We start from the raw sequence: 21,832 nt of genomic DNA on the forward strand, positions 1-21,832 counted from the left end.
GTGTTTTCATGTAATAAAATATTCTCATTAACCGTGTGAAGCATTACTTCTTAACGACTTAAGTAAGACAGTGGCTAGTTGGCTACGGCCGACAATGGTGTATGTCATAAAACGCGTATGTTTATATCAGACATCTTCGAAGCTGCAACACCCTAAATCAGGAGTACACGGGATAGCACGGAATAACAACGGGGCTAATCGGGAACATTCTCAAACTTTGCTGAGTACGTGCATGTTTAGACATTAGACATTCACGTAACCGCCACCACAGACTAATGACAGTATCCCAATGTCAGTCTCTGCATTTCATGTGACGTTTTAATGCACTATCGTTTTAATGCACAAACAGATTGAAATCGACACGGCTGCTACAATAGCTATCCAGACGCTATATTGTCATTTAATCAACAACAAGCATCATAAACAGGCATGAGATCATCTTTTCGAGAGCATTTCGCACTTTGTGATTAGAATTACCATGATTGTTTCTCGAGGGGCTTTGTCATATGGAAAACGTCAATAACAATGCTTTATACCTCGGACATGAATCTCTTTTCAACATCTTTTTACGAACAGGAACAAGTTAAAATCTGTGTAAAACATTCAAATTCATATCCCACCCAACGATTGATCAATTCGGAGTTGTGTTGTAATTGAAATGTTACACTATTTGTTTTACTCGGGTCATCAACTTAAGGACAGGTATTCAACATTCCCTGTTCAGAACCACAGAAATTCAGTTACAAAATCAGTTAGGTCAGATTTGGATCTTGATCAAGACGTGAGATATATTGTATTTTAATTGCGTCAGTCATCATATGTGCATGGGTTTCTTTAAGCTAAGTGATCGGGTATTTCTACCTATGTGTTGAATATTCTTGAACGCAACTCACAAAGCGTAAAGTTATCTGAAGATTTTCAAGTGCATGTTGAAAAGCCCAAAGCTCTTTTGATAAGTTAGCCGTGTATTATTTTGAATGAATGTTATGTATTTGAAGAATTCGTTTGTCTGTATCATGTAACGATCCAGGTGATTTACCTGTATGACATCCTACATGTAATATATGTAGATACATTATTATCTAATCATCTGTTTGACAAGATAGTTCAACAATACGATATCCTGTATGTATAGGTTATATACAGACATAATCATCTGTTCTGCATTTGACATCATTATTCAGGAGGTTTTGCTTATGTCTAACAAACAAACACTAAATAAACAACTTGTTTACGACTATGTTCGATTTTTATCGACTACGTCAAAGCTGGTAAAAATACCAAATGAGGGAGGTCGCGAGGGACATTTTGTCTTGTTGCTCTCGTATTTTATTTCATTTGAGAGGAAAAAAATGTGAAATAGAATCGTGAACAAAAGAATTTTGATGTTTCAATGTTTTGTAGCCAAAGAAAATGCAGTTCGAGAGAACGTCTACACTTGGAGTTCCTTTTGAGGTCAGTCAGACGTGACTTGACTTGCTGTGAGGAACATTTATGTGACACATTCAATATGTAAGATATATGAATCAAGTACAAGACCATCGAATACCCATTTCATGTTTCAACCACCATCAAACACAGGTGTATACATTCGCGGTTTACACAGTAACCTTTATCCCTCCAATCCTCCAAATTCTCTTCAGATGAACAGGTCACAATTAAGAAGGCTAGTCTGTTAGAAACCTATTGCTCTGTCTTGGTTCTTCAGATTAAACGTATCAGAGTTCAGTAACGTATTCGAAACACATTTAATGAATTTTGGATAATTCATACTTTCTATCAAACCATGTCCCAATATTAAAAAAAGTCATAAACTACATCTGAAGGAAAGTTTAACTTACCAATTTGAGTAAGTTAGCCTTGTCATTAACTGCTCTGTAAGAACACATTATTTGATGTTATTTCAATTTATCACATTCGCTTAGTTTGTTTTAAAGTGAAGCTAAGTTGATAGAACTAATAAAGAAGATATGTCAGCCATATCATTGTTTGTTTTTTTATAGTATCAGACAAATTATGTTTATTGATAACAGACGAAAGACAAATGTAAATATATTTTTGATTGATTTATTGACAGTTTTTAATGGTAATGCACATAACTGAAACACAAAATAACAAATTCATATGTACTCGTGTGTCTTTTACCTGAAAATTAAGAGATATAGTGTGTATTGCAAGAAACATATCAATACAAAACCCATGCTCCCGTCTCAATTTAAGCTTTGAAAATATTTATTTAGTCATAATAACTTACAAAGTACACAACATGAACAAAACTTCCATTCACGTAAAGGAGTGTTTTATATGTGGTCTTTCTGTAGAAATAGCATTAAACATACCCCAGTCTTCCGCAGTAAGAACATTATAGATTAGCCTGTGCACACATTTCACTCCGTTTCAAACATACATTCCTCAAAGTCCAATGTCCTGGCAGGGGTCAAGAGGTATTGTGTTTCTTCACTGACGTATGAGACTCTTTCAGTCTTTCAGCCACTCGTCCCAGTAAGCGAGGCATGAAATTAAAGTCACACAATCTCACGTTACACATACGCTTATGTTAGTACAAAAACACAAAACAAGCAATATTTACTATAGAGTGTATAATTAGGCGTTATTGGCCGTGGAATAATACATCTCTCGTGTCTGGATATAGATGTCTAACTGTTTAGTAAACCGTCATGTAGCCTTGCTGTATTTATAAGCTTCTGTATATTGTATGGATCATGTTGTTCACGGGGCCTATGGCCCACACCACTGCACTGAAAAAAGAGAGAAAGAATGACATGATCGGAGCCCTTCAATTAATTCGACTTTTGTGACCGCGGGAAGAGTTTTGTTTGCCTTGTATCCCCACTTGTGCAGTTTAATATAAGCGATATGTACTAAATGTCAACTTACCGAACCAGTTTTCGGGGAACTAACGTGAATCTCTAAGAAAACTGATACAGTAATTGAGGTAATAAAACTGCACGTGAATATTTTGTAAAACGTAAATCTGACAAGAAACTAAATATGGTATGTCAAATTCTGCAACCTAACAGTCGAGCTCATTGTAACAGCTGTTGCGCCTTACAGAGGCGAACTGTTATGATTTCTTTTGTACATGTACAACATACCTACATCATATCCACTAGAGCTATCAAAACAAACAAGGCCTAATCTACTTCCTATCGTGACGAAATGTCAGCAAATCCTTCCTCATCAGACTAAAGTCTGTCCGAACGGTTTCATTTAGGTAGTGGTCGACAACAAGTGAAACATACCACTCAAATAAGTTAACACGTGAAACATACCACTCAAATAAGTTAACACGTGAAACATACCACTCATATAAGTTAACACGTGAAACACACCACTCAAATGAGTTAACACGTGAAACATACCACTCATATAAGTTAACACGTGAAACATACTACTCAAATAAGTTAACACGTGAAACAAAACCACTCAAATAAGTTAACACGTGAAATATAGCTAGTGGTCGACAACACGTGAAACATACTACTCAAATAAGTTAACACGTGAAAGTGACACTTTTCTGCTTATAGCGAACCCAGTTTCGTTCAAGTTGTCTATTTCAGGTGTCTGTATTTCCTTCACATATCTTCAGACCAAGGTAGACAAAATTTAATGTAAACATGAATGGTGGTATCGACAATGGAGATTCTGGGACACCTGCCACGATTTATGGTTTTAACCCCAATTCGGTTTCTATACCCCAATACAAACAGGCAAACTTTGACGGGACACAAAACTATGCTGAGATGTCCCTCCCTGTTAAAAAAGAGACAAGCACGGTAAACGATAAGGATTCCTACCATCAATATAAATTGGGATCATTATTGTAACGAAAGTATTCACTCTTATGCATACCCGTGATACCATGAACCCGAACTAGGAGCAAAGACGATATAATGTTTTCTTGAAACCGAAGACGCAATAGATAACCATTTCTGAATGCCTCGCTGCTCTACATAAACAGATCTATCGATAATTGTCTCTTTTTAATAAAACTGTTCTTGTGTTCTCCAGCCTCTATTGTTTCCAGTGTTATGAACATACACAAACACAGTAGTCTAAATAGTTGTATTAACGAGACGCCAATATCAGTTAATCATAAATAGTATACAATTGACTACACCCAGTGGGTTTATTGGCAGGTAACGGAAGAATGCAAAAACTAGTACAGCAGCCAAGGAGCCTGGACCATCATGCATCATGTGCTGGATGCCTTCATTCTACTACAGCGAATCGAACGGAGAGGAAGATACCCAGTAAAACACCATAAACCCATCTGTAACATACAGATTTATTAAAAAAAACAAAACAGATCCCATCAGTCATATAGGTTTCCTTAGGCCATTATTTGTCGTGAGTAGAATGTTGAAAATGTTCAAGCAACCGTGTTCATCGTGTTGTAGGGATCAGCATATATACCTATTTCACCATCATATACCGTTCACACCGGATCGTTCACATGCGTGTTTCTGGTAAGTTGGTGACCCACATCGCGATTTGCATGCTCATCCAACAAGTTGCCGTGGTGCAACATGTGAGAAGGAGAATTAGGACCACGCCCCCAGCGACAGGGCAGTGATCGCAAGTATCTACCAGAGATTGTTATAATGACTGTCCCTGGTCAGTATGCGGAGATGAGAGATCATAAAGAAAAGATCCCAAACCAAAAGTCTTTGTTTTCGAACCCCGGTCCATTCCGAATCCTCGATTCCATTGCCATGATCCAGTGGACTTTGATAAAGTACAGATTCCTGGTTTCTGATGTCAATGTCAATTCATCCTCCACACAAGACAACGAGGTGTGAGCGTTATCTAACATATGACCACAGCCCTTGATACAGTTATTACCGCAGTGAGTGAAAACTGTGTCCCGACACCACTTGGGCATGGGTCATGCTTTTCTTGCTCAAACCGACTGATTACTATTCTGATAATGAAATCCACTTCTTTATTGTTCTCACAATAGTCTGTAACTCGTCATTTGTGTAGAGACTCGCCCTTGATCACTAATAAACCCGTTATTATTACTTTAGTTTATTTATGTAGTTATCTGTTTACTCACTTTCTTCTAGAAAACCAGTACTAGCGATATTTCCTTTGGCAGATAAAACACTGCATCGCCGTGATGCAAAAATAAGACTTCGTGTATTATATAAAACAATACCTCTCCCTGATGGACGCACTGCGTCCTCAATATATATTTTCATAGATGAATCATCACATTACTTTCATACACACATTCTGTTTGGATGAATCTTGTATCAACTGAATTATGACTCTGACTTGGCGTAGGCACTTAAAGTGTTACCGACATCATTTAAAGTGATGCCGTCGCATGTCATGTGAATCCCGGTATCGATGCGCCTACTGCAAACTGATCACTGGATCATGGTTTATCGCTTCGCTGTTTTTGTGACTAAATGACATGGCGGTGTCACACTGAAATTCTATTTGCCACAGGCGGATTATTCAAAGAGCTGAAAACCCCATTATGCTGGATCTGTGAAGTTTTGTGTGCATTATACTGCCTCCATGGATGCCAGATATAACACTGATATGATGCTATTATCATAATGATGTACGGTTTGTCAAAGAATTGCCCGTGAAAACTGATCGTAGAACGCTTGACGAGCTTGATATATCATACGTTCATGATGACTTGACTGATTCTTGTCACACATACATGTGAGACTGACACCATAACAAGACTCAAGGACAATCTGCCTGCACAACTGTGCGTTTAATTGCATAAACATAAATTATGGCGAAATATGTTGTACAGGCTTTAGTTCAGTAGAAAATGAAAACTGAAAATGATTTCTGAACTGTTTTTATCACCTCTAGCTGGATTCCACTCTATATGCCCATGAGTTCATTCGAAATGTAAATTCCAGCCACCAGATAATTGGTTTTCATATTCACTGGAACATGATCTCTGTTAGTCACTTAATGTGGATCTCTATAAAATACATATTCACACAGTATCTCTGAATATATATTTACTGACACAGGATCTCTCTACACAATAAGTTTCATTTAGCCTGTGTAAACATTTATTGACACATATTACGTGACATAGGATATAGTCAGACACATAGATGATCTCAGAGAACAGTTATTGGCCTGTGAAAATCCAGATTATATCTGGTCTTCAGTAATCCATACTTGTCGTAAGAGGTGAGTAACGGGATCAGGCTCGCTGGCTCGGCTGACACACTTGACGTATGATCCCAACTGCGTAGGTCGATGCTCATTATGTTGATCACGACATTGTCTTGGCCATACTCGATTATTTACAGACCGCCGCCATATAGTTGGGATACTGCATAGTGTGACGCTAACGAACAAGCGAATCAACCAACATTATTGACACATGATCTCCAGGATCTCGGTCAGGACTTTAGCACATGATCCTTATACAGTCCGATACACGGGATCTCTATAAACATTTACTGACACAGGATCTTCAGGCAAATCTGCTGAAACAGGCATACTGACATATGTACTGGCATGGATTTATATACATGTCTATCAATACTTGATAACTGTACACATTCGTTGAGGTAGGGGCCAGTGAAGATCCGAGGTAAATTAGGTCTTCAGCATCCTATGCATCTCATAAAGGGCGACTATGCTTGACGTAAGAGGCGATCGGTTGGTTGGCACATGTCATCGGTTCCCAACAGCGCAGATTGATGCTCATGCTGTTGATCACTTGAGTGTCTGGTTCCGACTCGATTACTTACAGATATACCTGGAATATTGCTGAGTGCGGCGCAAAACAAAACTCACTCATTCATTTGACGCAGAATCTCTGCAGACATTTACTGGAGAACTGGTAAACTGCACATACGTATCGACAACGGATATTTATAAACATCTACCAGCATATGATAACTGTACACATTCACTGACGCTGGATGTCTATGTGTTACAGTAAATGTGTCAAATTAGGAAATGTGTAAATTCCAGGAAACATTCCAGGAAATTTGCACATTTCCTGATTTGACACATTTACTGTCACATGTACACATTCACAATGTCGTGGTGAATATATGCAATTACTGGCACAAGATAACAGTCGAACTTCCCATTTACTGGCACTGGAAGCCCACACAAGTTCATCAATAAACACATTCCATTACCACCGAACAATAAAATGAATTAAAAAGGCATCTTGTAAGGGTCTTGTGCAATGTTTACATCATTACACCATATACTCATTAATGATTTTCAAATAATGCTGTAACAATTGTTCAAATAACCGATTCACCACCGTTATGGTACATATTGTCAACAGATGCTAACATTATAATTGTGATGTTTACACAAAAATATATTCCCCTTTGAATGTTTCGCATATTCCTCATTTATTGGCTGAAACGTACCGTTGTGTAGTTTGGACAGCAAGCCCGTGTGTTCTGCCCACACAATATGTATAATACCCAGCTGAAATGTGTGGAAATGTCTGAGTTCAAACAACATGTATTTACAACCGGATGTCTGGGGCAACTCGGTGTCATTCCATCACACTGTCACGCCTGCTGATTCATGTATATCGGCCCCTCACTGTGGCGCTTGTAATCCCCACTTTGAACATCCGGTCTGTCAGGGTACATCTTCATGTGGTGTCGCAGTAGCTCATACACAGCCTCATACTGCCTCTGTAACACAAACATGATCAGTGTTACTGTCTCCATGACACAAGTATAAACAGTGCCACTGTAACAATGACACAAATATGAGCAAAGTCAATAACTAACAAACATAAACATGAACAACGTCACTGCTCCGTACCACAAATATCATCAACGTCACTGTCTCTCTAACACAAGCAGGAACAACGTCACTGCCCCTACCAGAAACAAGAGCATCGTCACTCCTCCCCTGGCATAACCATCATCAGCATCACTTTCTGTGACATAAACGTGAACAACGTCACAGTTTTCCATACAACGAAGATCGACATCACCGTCTTCAACTAACACGAAATCTCAGTCTACGTCGCTTAACACAAACATTGTCAGCACCATTGCCTCTGTAACACAAAATTATCAGCTCAATTTCCTCTCTAACACATTGTCAGCATCATTGCCTCTGTAACACAAACTTTATCAGCTCCACTGCCTCTGTAACACAAACATTGTCAGCTCCAGTGACTCTGTAACAGAAACATTATCAGTTACATTACATCTGTAACACAAACGTTGTCAGCTCCATTGCCTCTGTAACACAAACATTATCGGCACTATTGCCTCTGTAACACAAACATTGTCAGCTCCATTGCCTCTGTAACACAAACACTGTCAGTTCCACTGACTCTGTAACACAAACATTATCAGTTACATTACATCTGTAACACAAACGTTGTAAGCAGCCATGCCCCTGTAACTTAAACATTGCCAGCTTCTTTGTCCCTGTAACACAAACATTTTAGACGTAACTGTCCGAAACATCAACGTTGCAGAATATCAGGCACGACGATACATATCAACGTGACCCACTGGTCACTCACCAGATGAGACACAACTTGGTGCCTGATGCTCCGATGCCCGCCGACGGCGATAGGCACGTTGATGGTGTTACAGCTCTCCAGCTCTTCCAACAGCTCAACCAGCACACAGAACACTCCGCTACGCCTTGCCCCGTCCCTGATCACATGTTCATATCAGCATATTAAACACAGAATTATGCAGTGCGAGTATGTGAGTATATTAAACACAGAGCACTTCCCTCCGCCTTGCCCCGTCCCTGATCACATGTTCATATCAGCATATTAAACACAGAATTATGCAGTGCGAGTATGTGAGTATATTAAACACAGAGCACTTCCCTCCGCCTTGCCCCGTCCCTGATCATATGTTCATATCAGCATATTAAACACAGAATTATACAGTGTCACGACTTGAGAATATTAAACACACAACACTTACCCCCGCCTTTCCCCATCCCTGATCACATGTTCATATCAGCACATTAAACACAGAATTATGCAGTGCGAGTATGTGAGTATATTAAACACAGAGCACTTCCCTCCGCCTTGCCCCGTCCCTGATCACATGTTCATATCAGCATATTAAACACAGAATTATGCAGTGCGAGTATGTGAGTATATTAAACACAGAGCACTTCCCTCCGCCTTGCCCCGTCCCTGATCACATGTTCATATCAGCATATTAAACACAGAATTATACAGTGTCACGACTTGAGAATATTAAACACAGAGCACTTCCCTCCGCCTTGCTCCGTCCCTGATCACATGTTCATATCAGCACATTAAACACGGAATTATACAGTGTCACGACTTGAGAATATTAAACACACAACACTTACCCCCGCCTTTCCCCATCCCTGATCATATGTTCATATCAGTATATTAAACAAAGAATATGCAGTGTGAGTATGTGAGAATATTTAACACACGGCATTACCATCAGTCTTGCCCCATCGCTGATCACACGGTCATATCAGCATATTAAACACAGAATTATGCAGTGAGACTATACGAGAATATACACACAACACACAACACACAACACACAACACTCCTTTGCGAAAAAACCAAAAAGAAAGAAAACCAACAAATGAAACACCTATGATTATTTTGACTCTTCGTGTGCACCATGCATTGATGTTAGATATGCGAGGGCTCCGATCAAAGGTGAATAACACATTGGTTTATTGCAATACATTCTTCATGCAAGAATACTCTAAGCTAAGAACCAAATTTGATCGAATCCCGTTAATACAACGTATTTGGAACATGTAATCATAGATTACAAGTTGGAACCGGCAGATGTACTAATACAAACATAGAAAATAGCAAAATGTACAATTTGTAACTACCATGTTATATGTAGCGAATGTAAGAAAGAGTGCGCTCCCTAGTTATTTTAGTAATGTCTGTCACGTTGATAAACATATTTCTCTGAAGAAAACTGACTATGTTCCTTTGGTACAGAAACTATCCAGTTTGACGGAAAACAATCGTATTATCCTTGTTTTAATAATACTTTAATAATATATGTATACACAAGCCATAATGACACTTTGTGTTGTATCACAGTATATGTCTGTTCTGTACATCTTTCTATATGATTCATGAGTACATATTCCTGGTCTGTTCTCTACGCTTCCGACTTCCCCAAACACAGCGATTTGAAGCTGCAGACATATCCCCTTTCCACATACATCAACAAAACAAGCACAAGCTGTAGCACCAGACCTTTCAGCTCAGACACTAAAGGCATGACAGCACCCTCTCACAACAATCCTTGTTCATGATCCTTCCTTGAATCGTCAGTGTATGGCACAGAATGTTCCAACATTAACAAGATCACAGGGTAAAATTATTTTTAAGTTGTTCCTACTACTACAATACTACAAAATATATCGTGAATATTATTACACATAACGCGGAGTACACACTCCTGCCAAGCAAACAAGCGGCATATCGCTATATAGTTACATAAAGTAGTAGTAGTAAAGGCATTGCTATGAATACTTGCATTTCACAGCTAATAACTGTTTTGAGAAAACTTAGTGCACCGGGGATCAGAATAGCACGTGTACATCATGGTGTGTGGTACAGTTCAGCTGGTTGCGTATAATGGGCAGTTATCAAACAACACTGGCTGCACCGTAATAGTCACATAATGAATTATACGTCTTTTATGAAGTGCTTGTGTGTGGAAGATATCCTTATTTCATCACCTGATATCATACCAGAGATAAGACCTGCCAGGTAATGAAAGGAGCCGCCTATGCATTCACTAATCAAAAGCAACGAGGTTCCTTATGTCACACACATGCTTGCCTTTCATTGGCGAGTCCGACATCAAAGTCACGGGTCGCTACTATCATGCCGTTTGCAGATGTGTAAACAATGGACGTGTGATGTGCAAGGACCTGATCAGTGACTGCATGGCTCTCATAGATTACTTGTTTATAGCACCATGATTCCTTATTGCCGGCCAGGTGGGTGAGGGGTTGTCGTTCTTTCACACGTGGCTCGTACGTGGGAACAAGTCTTCCTTGATAAAACGATAACACACACTCTCTCATGAAGTCAACTGTATCTGAGGAAACCGACGTCTTTGGTATCACTATAGCACACACTTTAACGTGTCTCCGACAGCATATGAAAATACAGGCTTCTTCAGTCGCCCTTCCAACATAACGCACATTCTCACATAGGAAGCTGTACATGAAAATACAGGCTTATTCAGTCGCCCTGCCAACATAACACACACTCTCAAATGTTGCCAACTGTACATGAAAACACAGGCTTCTTCAGTTAGGCCCTTACAGCATTAGAACACACACTCTCAACCAGCCGTCTGTTTATGAAAACACAGGTTTCTTCAGCTCTCAAACACCCCCACCCACCCACCACCCCCCACCAGCATTATAACACATCTTGTCACGTGCCCAGCTGTACATGAAAACACAGGTTTCAACATTATAACGCACATTTTCCCTTAATAATGATTACCAACACGATGACATGGATACTTTTACATGCAGTCATCTACATTGGCTACTTCATACATACAAGTAATCTCACATATGTCCAACCTTCCCACGCATATACACACATACTGGTATTTCGTACAACCCTATAAGTAGTTTCTAGTGGTGACATGAGGTAGAAGGGTACCTTTTTGTGTATACATCTCATTAGTTAAGTCGATAAAGTAGCAACTACAGACGAATGTGCTGTTGTAGTCAATGTGAGCATCGCTATTAAAAACTTCAAAGAGTTCGTCGAGTCATGTTCGCCTGAAGAGAAACTGAATCTCTGGTAAGTACGGGAAAGCTGCGTCAAGACAATCGATCTTTCTACAAAAACAAATCTCAAGCGGGATAATGACAATCATGATGATTTCTTATTCCTCAGACAGTTGCAATCATGTAATAATAGTAACCTCGTCTATGCACGAACAGCTGGGGTAAGTATGTATATGACTAACCATTTGCGGTATTAACCTTTGTGTGCTTATCTGCAATCCAGAGCAAGTCACATTGACTTTCAGTGAGTCCTTGTGTACGAGGATAGAATTGATGACAAACAAATTAGTGAATCGTCCGAAACATTGACAATACACTATGCTGCATCACACTGCAAACGCAAGCCATTTCCATATGCGTAAATCGGAGCAACAGCTCCAGTCAGGCAGAAAGCGGAATATCAGTTACTGGTAGGATATCGGGTGTATTACTCCATGCACGAAAAATGCCAGACCCTGAATTACCATTTGAATACAATAAGATAATATTATGCAGCGTAAACAACCGTGCCGATAGGATACGTCCTTGACGAACACCTTCTTAAACACGAAGCTTATCTTTAGTCAAACCACCAATATTTACGCATGACGTCACTAAGGCACATTTTGTGCATCGGTTTATTAACTTAACTTAATTAATATCAAACTTATTCAAATTAATAATTTTAGTTTAATCCTTAGTCTTTTCATTTTTTCTCGCTGTCGAAGTCAGTATGTGAACGAGTGTAGGGTTTCGTTGCTGTCAGCAATATTCTACAGGAATTAGCTTCACATGTGTCCATATCGAGAATCGAACCCGTGTCTTCGACGTGACGTGCGAACAAAACCACTAAACTATCCCACCGATCCTGTAGAGGAATGAGCAATAAATAGGACCCTGCTTTTCTATATAATACACTTTGCCATGAACATATGTACATGTTTTTTTCCTGCGTCTTCCAAAAGGAGGAAAAAGGAGGTCATTTTATACCTCTATATACCTCTGTCTCTTCTTTCAAATAGAAGAGTCCAGTTTCAGATCATAGGGATGATGCTCCTAAACCATTGCGTCATCTGCGGTCAAACGACCACGAAGTGTTGTTTTGGGGATGTAGGTGAATAGACATGTAGCCGAATAGAGAACAACCCTGGACAATACACGTAATACACTAACAGGGATACAAGCAGTGATACAGGCACACGGATACACAATCTGCTTTTCAGTACCTGCAGTGAACTAGGACTGGGTCCTGGGGCCGTTTGGCTCCTTCCATTCTCACCGCATCTACACAAGATCTGATGAAGTCATATGACGGCAGATCACAGGTTTCTGGCCAGTCCATGCAATGAAATTGGCGTAGTACCCGTGTCTTGTCTCCACCCTAGCAACATAGATGAAAGTCGTGTACAGCATTACAACATTTCAGAATGCACAGGATTCCTTCAGTCACAGATATGGCGCGGTAATAATTTCACTCAGCACAGTCACATTCAACAGAATAAAAGCCTGCTGAGTTACAATACAGTTCAGTTAACGACTTCTCTCATTCAGAGCCGATTGAAGAGGTACAAGCAGACGAGGTAACGTTTTAAGTACGAATAGACCCGTGAAAGTCAGGGGCAGATTCGGCCTTCAGCAACCCATGCTTGCCATAGAAGGCGACTATGCTTGTCGTAAGAGGCGACTAACGGGATCAGGTGGTCAGGCCCGCTGACTTGGTTGACATATGTCATCGGTTCCCAGTTGCATAGATCGATGTTCATACTGTTGCTGATAGTCTGGTCCAGACTAGATTATTTACAGACGGCCGCCATATAGCTAGGATACTGCTGAACGCGGCGTAAAACGCAATTCACTCACCTACGTTAAGTACGAAAACAATAGAGATTGTTGATTTTCACACAGTCGAGACCTGGTTTTATCCACCAGGGTATAGCTGAGACTGTCCGACAAGGGGTATTGTATTCTACGCTGATTCAAACCTTGTTTAACTGAAGTGGTTGTATAGAAAACAATTCTGTTTTGTATGTCACTGACGAGGGCCCTGGCCACAGGATGTTAGTGGAAATGACGTAACTGAAACCTTAGTACAACAGAATTTACTGACACACTACTTAATGAACGTTTAATTGCAGGTTAGTGCTTCATTAAAGTTTCATACAACCGAGTCCAGGCCAAGAGTGTAAACCCTGGAACGGTAATGGATTTGAATAAATTCCAATGAGATCACTGGCATGAGGAGTACATTCAAAGTCGCACCACCACTGCCATTACATTTTCAAAGTATAGCATGAGGTCTTGTTGAAGTACATGTATGTGATTCGTGGTCCTCGTGTCTAGCTATAAGTCTTTGTTCGGCAACGTATTGGTAGTTCTGCGGTAACTAAATGTATAACTGTAGGATTCATAACACTGCGGTTTTGTAAGTCTGGTTTTTAACTATGGGTTTCGTAGCGACGTGAGATTGAGTCTGTTAAGAGTACATAACAAGGTTCCAGACAAACTAATAAGCATTGCGTTACCTTTGTCTTTGCAAGGTGAAAGTTCCGGATACACAGCCCTTCTTCCTCTTTATCCGACACGGACGACACCGTGAACGGCCCAATCTCCATCGCCTCTCCGTGCTCGGGCCAGTAGACTCCAATATCCTACACACACAATAGTAATACGCTATTACAAGGCAAACAGAAATATCAACTGAGAAATACCTCGGTAAAACAGACAAACAATACAGCAGTGTACTCTTACGGCTATTCTCATTTCCAACCGTCGACAACAAATATTTCATCACAGATTGCATTGCTGGACATTGCTTCAACTGAAGGTGGTGATTCGGGGCTCTTCATAAACAATGTTCTGTTTGTGAAAGGTGCGATAAACTACACGCAGATTGTATACGCCAGAACACTATGAGCATTCGGAAACAGAAGATTTTGTGAGTGCCAGAATATTGGTTGGAAAAGAAATTATAAATTTGGCAGCTCGGAACAAAAAGAAAGTCAAGAGAGGACCTAGATCCCAAGTAGGTGGACCTGTACGTCAGTGTACCTCCAAAAGCGTTATTCATTCAGTGAAACATGGCTCAAACTGAAAATGTAGGGTAAACGTCTAAGGTCTGAATGAGAGCGTGAAGACGACATCGTTGTATCAAAATAAAGGAAAGGAACATAGAAAAACTAATTTCCCAGAGTTGGACCTGTTGATTGCAAATCTATAAATGAGATTTACGTCTATACCGTTAGTTTAGGAATGTTAGCATCGTATCACCTCTACGTCTTGGTCGTCCATGATGTTGTCTATCATGATGATGAGACTGACGTCATGGTCGTACACGAGTCTCCAGAAGTCCATGACTGTATGAGGGAGAGGTGTCTGGGTCACGATCAATCCCCGAGGATGACGGAATGACTGCAACAATGGTGACAACATGTGAACATACGTGTCATCAATACTGGTTTCATGTCCTTCATCAATAAACCATCGATGTCACGGTACAAGATTGCTTTTACACAGAACACACATTGAGAGTGCAAGGTGTACCAGGGAACAAATAACCACCCTACCAACATGAACTATCACATTCTTAGCCTAAGAATGCTAGGTATCTCCCAAGCTGATAATATATACATTTCCCACAGAACTTAGGACAGTGCATTCGGAAACTTATACTAAGCCATATATCTCTGATATCGTTTACATACTAAACTCTTCCAGCAAAATAACAGAAATAATACAATGATGAAATCTGGATTGCTTCTTGATGGACTTAATGTTATTTGATGCAGATTTGTTTCTAAACACTAATACATGGAGATAAAGAACGAGCATGCTGACCTGTTTTTTTACGAGTACATGTATTCAAGTGAAAAGAATCAGCAATTACATCACGGCATACATTTCCACAGCACCGAGAGAAAATGATTACATGTATAGAATGTATTATTTCACTGTGGGTGGGCGGGAAAAGGTAAAGGATATTAAATACGGACAGCCATAGTACCTGCTTGCCATGAATACTGGTACTGTCGTGCATGGTACGTAATTTGATTTGAATAGCGGCATCTCTCAGAAGTAAAAGGATGACTCAGAAGTAAAAGGATGATGGTCTTAAAGACACAACACCAGCCCTCGGTTTCTACATGTAATCCATGTGCTCAACCTGGTAAACGTTCAGAACGTATTCTCCTTTTGGCACCTCATAAAAAGAGATCACAGGTCGAGACTTGCCTGGGATGCGTATTAAAGCGCTCACTCAACCTATCACTTCATCTTACAGAGAGTTGCGTTTCAGTTCTACGTGACAAACGTTAAAGAAAGAATTAGAACGCTTCAGATGATGAAGTGAGATGAAATATGTGTCGCTATTGGACGGACATTCAAGAGGTTTCAAATAGTAAATGGTATTGCATTGTACAACTTGTTGCGCGATGAAAGAATGCATCATCCCAGCAGGTGCTACAGGACATCCCATCAGTAACTACATGAAGACGATGGAGGGAGGTGTGATAATTGGTAAACATATCTCATGGTGTTATAATCTAATTCATCTTGTTGACATTCTGGAAGCGGTGTTTATCTTTTGAAAGACCATTGGAATACACGTATGAATAATTTCAAAACGTTAATATGACAATACACAAATTTAGTCGCATGGGTCAATTCAATTTGTCATGTCAACAGAACACCTTATCAACTTCACAGCAGGCGCGGACCATACACAAAGAATCCGCCACACATATTGCATTTTACAAGCCCAGGCTCGACAATCGGAAGGCAAGTAACACGGAGAAGGCATTTGTTCACTTCACGTTACAATACAGAAATGTCTTGAGAGAGATATCCCACTCACTGGCACAAAAACAGCATTGATGTAGTCGTTGCCTGCATCGCTGACATCGGTGTGTAGATGTGGTCGGTATGAGTCGACTAGAGATAGCAACAAAGGGAAAGGTCAGGCAAGAAGAAGATGATATATCACTGTCTCTGCAACCTGGACATAACAGTGTGACAATGGCAGTAGGTATCCATTGGTCCTTAGAGGCTACCTGCTCTGGGCCACATAGCATAGCCTTCCTGGCTAGCTATTCTCGAAATGTTCGTAGCCCTACAAAGTTCTTAAGCCTAATTCTTAATGCATTGGCTACGACCAATTTGTAAGAATTCTTAGGTCTACGAACGTTTCGAGAATAAAGGCAATGATCCATACACAATACAACCACAGACTCAGGCAGGAAAAATACCAATCCCTATATACACAATACACCCGTTTTTCGTAAAGTCTCTCCTGGTCATTTGGGTATAAATTCACTGGACGTTACTGTACACATTCCCAGGTTTGAGTGCAGCCTGTGTGAAACACGAAACGGGTTGCAGTAAGAGACATTACTGCATATTCAATATGACATGTGTTTCTGTAGTGGGTATACTACGAACTATATTACTGTAGGAATATGACACTTGGTACTGTTTGACACATATGCTTACTGTAGGACGTATGGCACGTATTCCTGTAGGAAGTATGACATATGATATGCATGCATTTATGTAGTGTGACATGTTGCTATGGGTTATGGATTTTTGACATATGATACTGTATGATTTATGATATTTGTTTCGCTATGAATTATGACATGCTGCTGAGTTGAATATATGTTGATGTATACGTCATAAATATGTGTTACTGTAGGAAGTATGGCATATATTACTGTAGGAAGTGTAGCATATATTACTGTGGGAAGTCTAGCATATATTACTGTAGGAACTGTAGCATATATTACTGTAGGAAGTGTAGCATATATTACTGTAGGAAGTGAAGCATATATTCTTGAAGGAAGTATGGCATATATTGTTGACGGAAGTATGGCATATATTACTGTAGGAAGACACATAGCATTGTAGCCAGTATGGAACATATTATTGTAAGAAGTATGGCATATATTACTGTAGGAAGCCACATAGCATTGTAGCCAGTATGGAACATATTATTGTAAGAGGTATGGCATATATTACTGTAGGAAGACACATAGCATTGTAGCAAGTATGGAACATATTATTGTAAGAAGTATGGCATATATTACCGTAGTAAGTAAGGCACATATTTCTGAAGGAAGTATGGCATATATAACTGTAGGATGTATGGCACATATTACTGTAGGAGATATGATATATTACTGTAGGAAGCAGGACCAGTTTTACCAAATGACGTATTACAAGGGACACGATATGAAGAAGCATGAAGATGGCGTGATGTACAACTCACGCGGAAGGATGTTACAGTATCTGTTTTTTCGCCTGTTCTCGGCTGCTCTGGCGGAAATGAACTCTTTCTCTGACGTCACAGTGGGGCAGGTCTTCAGGTCCTACGGGGTAACATCATGACAACAACATAAACGTTTTATATAATCAATATTGACTTGAAATATATGTATATATATATTGCCACAACTGTATTTCTTTCCTGGTGCTCTTTATACAGAGCACGAACATTTTATTAATTAAAGGATTCAGACAGTCGTATTATTACTGAATATGCATTTCAAACAACCATGGATCCCTCGTTTGCGTTGTTGAAGCATTGTACTAGATAGCCATTGAGAGGTTTGGCATGTTTTCTTCCCGTAAACATCCTCTTTGTGTTCGTTTTACATCAAATGTCTAATTAAAGCGTTATCAACGTTAACACAACCAACTAGAACCAATCCTACGACCACACAGAACGTTAGGAGTTGTTTTCGCATAAGCGGGAGTTGCCCCGATCACCTTATGGACACTGACTAAAGCGAGTACCTTGAATTCTTTATGTGCACATTCTGATGTGATGATCTGGAACTGATCTAGTAATGTGGCCGGTGTGAGATAACTGCTGCTGGCGACCAAAGACGCCAAAAGTGCCTCGTGCAGAAAGACGAACTGATCCTATAAATAGGTAAGAGGAATTATCATCAGAATATCTGAAAATAAAGAATCGGTATGCTCTGCATACTCTAAACCCTACCATATTGTAAATCACATATATAATTCAGTTGCTGTAATTTTGAACTTCAGGTGACTTTGACTCCCTTCATGTCTGATAAATGTGATAATGCCTAACAAACTGAATATAGAATGGAAGCTCTCTAAACCGGCACCCATTGGGACTGAAGAATTAATCAGTTTAATGATAAATGTACAAGCCAAGGATGGGACTGACATTTTATGCCGGTGTTGGTAACTTGCCGGATTGGACAGATGCCGGTTTGACAGCTTCCATTGTATATTTATTGACTGTGGCTTAATCGCATCATGCCGATGTTGTGAAGGAAAGGTCATGCTTTCAAACCCTGACAATATGAACATTGTGCGAATGTTTCCCAGATGTCACTTACTAGTGTCTGAACCATGTTAACTCGTTGCTGACGAAGCTTCCATACAACGACAAAGACGTCTACATCGTCGTCAAGAGCCGCCTCTTCAAGCAAATTCTCCAGTGCGATAAAGGTTCCAGTCCTTCCTACACCAGCACTAGAATCAGTTAGGTAAGACTTGAGCAGAAGAACAAAATAATACCGTCCGAAATCAATTATTTCCTCAAACTGTTGTCACATTTATGCCAAAATATCAATTATAACTTACAAAATCTCCACTGGTAATGGTGATAGCTATGTTTAACGTTAAACACGTATGGACACATATCACAAGGCGTAGGTTTAGAGTTTTCCTTAAGTCTATGCCGCATCACGACTGTATCACTAGTAAGTGTACATCTATAAACGTATTTAACCTGTGAGGGGAAAGTCTGTAGTTTTCCGTGAACGCAAATTTTCGAAATGTTAAACGCTCGATGTGCATTACTTGCTGTACAATATTTTATGTAAAATGTCTGATTTACAGCTGTGTTGCCAAGGGTTATGTACCTGCAATGCACAAGGACGGGACCATCTGACTTCTCAACAGCGATCTTGACCTTGTGACGGAAGTAAACTAGCGACCATGCTGACAGCGGCACTCCTTTGTCCGGCCAGGCAGTAAAGTGAAACTGAGTGATTGTTCTTGATAGACAATTGAGCTGAAGACAAAGAACAGTTGACGTTAGTAGTCATACCGCACTACTGGTAAAAAATAACTGACATAAAACATAACAAACACTCGAGACGCTACTCACTCCAGTACAACAGCTGTGGCCGTATGACCAGTCGGGTCTTTTCATATCCTAATATCTCGACCTACCTTCGTCATCTGCAGAGTCCTGACGGTGTAGTGAGCTCTGATGTCCACTTGTACTACTCTCACAGTGATGTCTCCAAGAAGTAGATCCTCCTCGCAGTTCCAGTAGGCTTCGCACTTTCTCTGAAGACAGGAAGTGAGGTCTGGTCAATTATAGTGCAGTTTACCCTACAACATCTTTGCTCGAATGTGTCTGTAGTTATAGTTGCTGGGTGAGGTGTGCCGATATTACACAGGGAGACCAGATCATGGAATAGATATATCACAACGGGAAAGAGAGCTCTGTTCCAGGAACATACCCTGCCTTCTTCCACGAGGTTTGTCAGCATAACAACTATCTTCACGTTCTTCTCCCAGATCATACGGACAAAATCTGATAGGATTGCTTTGTTCGGCCCTGAAACACATCAGCTATACATCAGTGCTGTTGGCTGAAAACTTTCACGTCTCTTTGGAAATGAAACTGATATTCTCAGATGTCTGAAGTCTTTTCGAGGCACGAGAATACCCTCTTACCTTGTGATGCGATGTAACTCGTTTTCTTCTTGTAGCTCTGGAAGTGTAAGCGAAAGGAGTACAGTAATGTCCAAAGTATACTCTTTGCATTACATACATGACTGTTCCACAAGCGTTGGTAAATATTACGTGTATGTTGGTTCACACTACGTGTACGTTTTAACTCAGTGTGTGCTAGCCACGAGGGTGATAAAGTAACTGTGTGATTTCAACCCTTTCTACTCAACTTACCAAGATATGAGAGGCGTTGATGTAATCTGAAGCAGAATCATCGTCCACGACGTCCAAGACAACACGACTGTGGTCATCTGGTAATAAACAGCGTGCCAGACATTATTACAGGCGGATCTTGCAGAAACCTCGATAGGTGAGTAGGATGAAACTGAAAATTATCTTCATTATAATCAACAAAGAGTTTTATTGGCAGAAGAATTATCTCATCTGTGTTGGAGAGACCATGTGTAGCAGTAACTATTATATCAAGTCATCATAATGCAATTTCAGTGTTGGAATTCGTTGTCCTGGGTAACGTCTATTTGGCTGTTGTTGCTGAATCGAAAGATTGTGCTCATGTAAACGTTCTTCGGTAGATTAACAGTATACTTGAGTTCGTGGATTTAATCAAAGTATTTAAGGTCCATGATCTTCATCCCGAGAAACATTCTATTAATCTGACACAGCGTGATGTGACCAAAGAACGCTAACCAACTGTTCACAGATATTAACGTTTGCTCATTAGTGAAGCAGGTTAGCACTGATATTTTCTTCTAAAAGGAATGTTTAAGTCGGAATGATCTGGGGACATGAGATCAATACTTACAGGGTAGGATGTTGAGATATCTGTTCTTGTGACGGTTGACGTCGGCGCTGGCTACGTCACAAGACACAATGTAATCCCGGGGTAGTTTCTGTAACACATCTGTGCTAAGTTACAATTATATCACCTATTACCACGGAACAGGAGACTGTTATACCTGTAGTGATACATTTGCCTGTACCAGCGAAAGATCTGAGTGCTAATGAAGTGTCAAATGTTGACAAGGGCATAATTGAATAGTGACAGCGAGGATAACCTAGAGGTATCTGTTCTTGTGTAAACATTTTAAAAGAGCACACCTGATCGGTCATGGGGTAGTTTCAAAATACTGGTTATAATGAATAAGGGTATTAAGAAGGTGATCTGGCTACTTCAGTTTTATCAATATTTCATCAACTTTCCGGATTTATAATCATGCATTCCTGTCGCCAAATATTTATAAGTGGCAATGTTCTGAACATTCGTGAGTGTACATGCATGGATTACAAATTGAAAGACTTTCACTTGTAA

The 21,832-nt window shown here is 40.0% G+C and overlaps 1 protein-coding gene across 1 annotated transcript in view; it reads right to left on the bottom strand.

Moving 5' to 3' along the window:
* Positions 1 to 5,734: 5,734 nt before the first annotated feature.
* Positions 5,735 to 21,832, bottom strand: part of LOC137290766 (receptor-type tyrosine-protein phosphatase T-like) — a 32,517-nt gene continuing 16,419 nt past the window's right edge. Inside the window, exons 14-28 of the mRNA XM_067821882.1 lie at positions 21,326 to 21,413; positions 20,737 to 20,813; positions 20,506 to 20,542; positions 20,289 to 20,386; positions 19,993 to 20,112; positions 19,680 to 19,831; positions 19,152 to 19,287; positions 18,574 to 18,702; positions 18,047 to 18,146; positions 16,637 to 16,713; positions 15,055 to 15,195; positions 14,310 to 14,435; positions 13,014 to 13,168; positions 8,534 to 8,669; positions 5,735 to 7,682 (exon numbers count right to left, since the gene is read on the bottom strand). Coding sequence (XP_067677983.1) covers positions 7,554 to 7,682; positions 8,534 to 8,669; positions 13,014 to 13,168; positions 14,310 to 14,435; positions 15,055 to 15,195; positions 16,637 to 16,713; positions 18,047 to 18,146; positions 18,574 to 18,702; positions 19,152 to 19,287; positions 19,680 to 19,831; positions 19,993 to 20,112; positions 20,289 to 20,386; positions 20,506 to 20,542; positions 20,737 to 20,813; positions 21,326 to 21,413 — 1,701 coding nt within the window. The 3' untranslated portion in view covers positions 5,735 to 7,553. The remainder of the gene's footprint in view (positions 7,683 to 8,533; positions 8,670 to 13,013; positions 13,169 to 14,309; positions 14,436 to 15,054; positions 15,196 to 16,636; positions 16,714 to 18,046; positions 18,147 to 18,573; positions 18,703 to 19,151; positions 19,288 to 19,679; positions 19,832 to 19,992; positions 20,113 to 20,288; positions 20,387 to 20,505; positions 20,543 to 20,736; positions 20,814 to 21,325; positions 21,414 to 21,832) is intronic.

This window comes from Haliotis asinina, chromosome 7, assembly GCF_037392515.1.
Source record: "Haliotis asinina isolate JCU_RB_2024 chromosome 7, JCU_Hal_asi_v2, whole genome shotgun sequence".
In the NCBI taxonomy this organism is placed as follows: Eukaryota; Metazoa; Mollusca; class Gastropoda; order Lepetellida; family Haliotidae; genus Haliotis; species Haliotis asinina.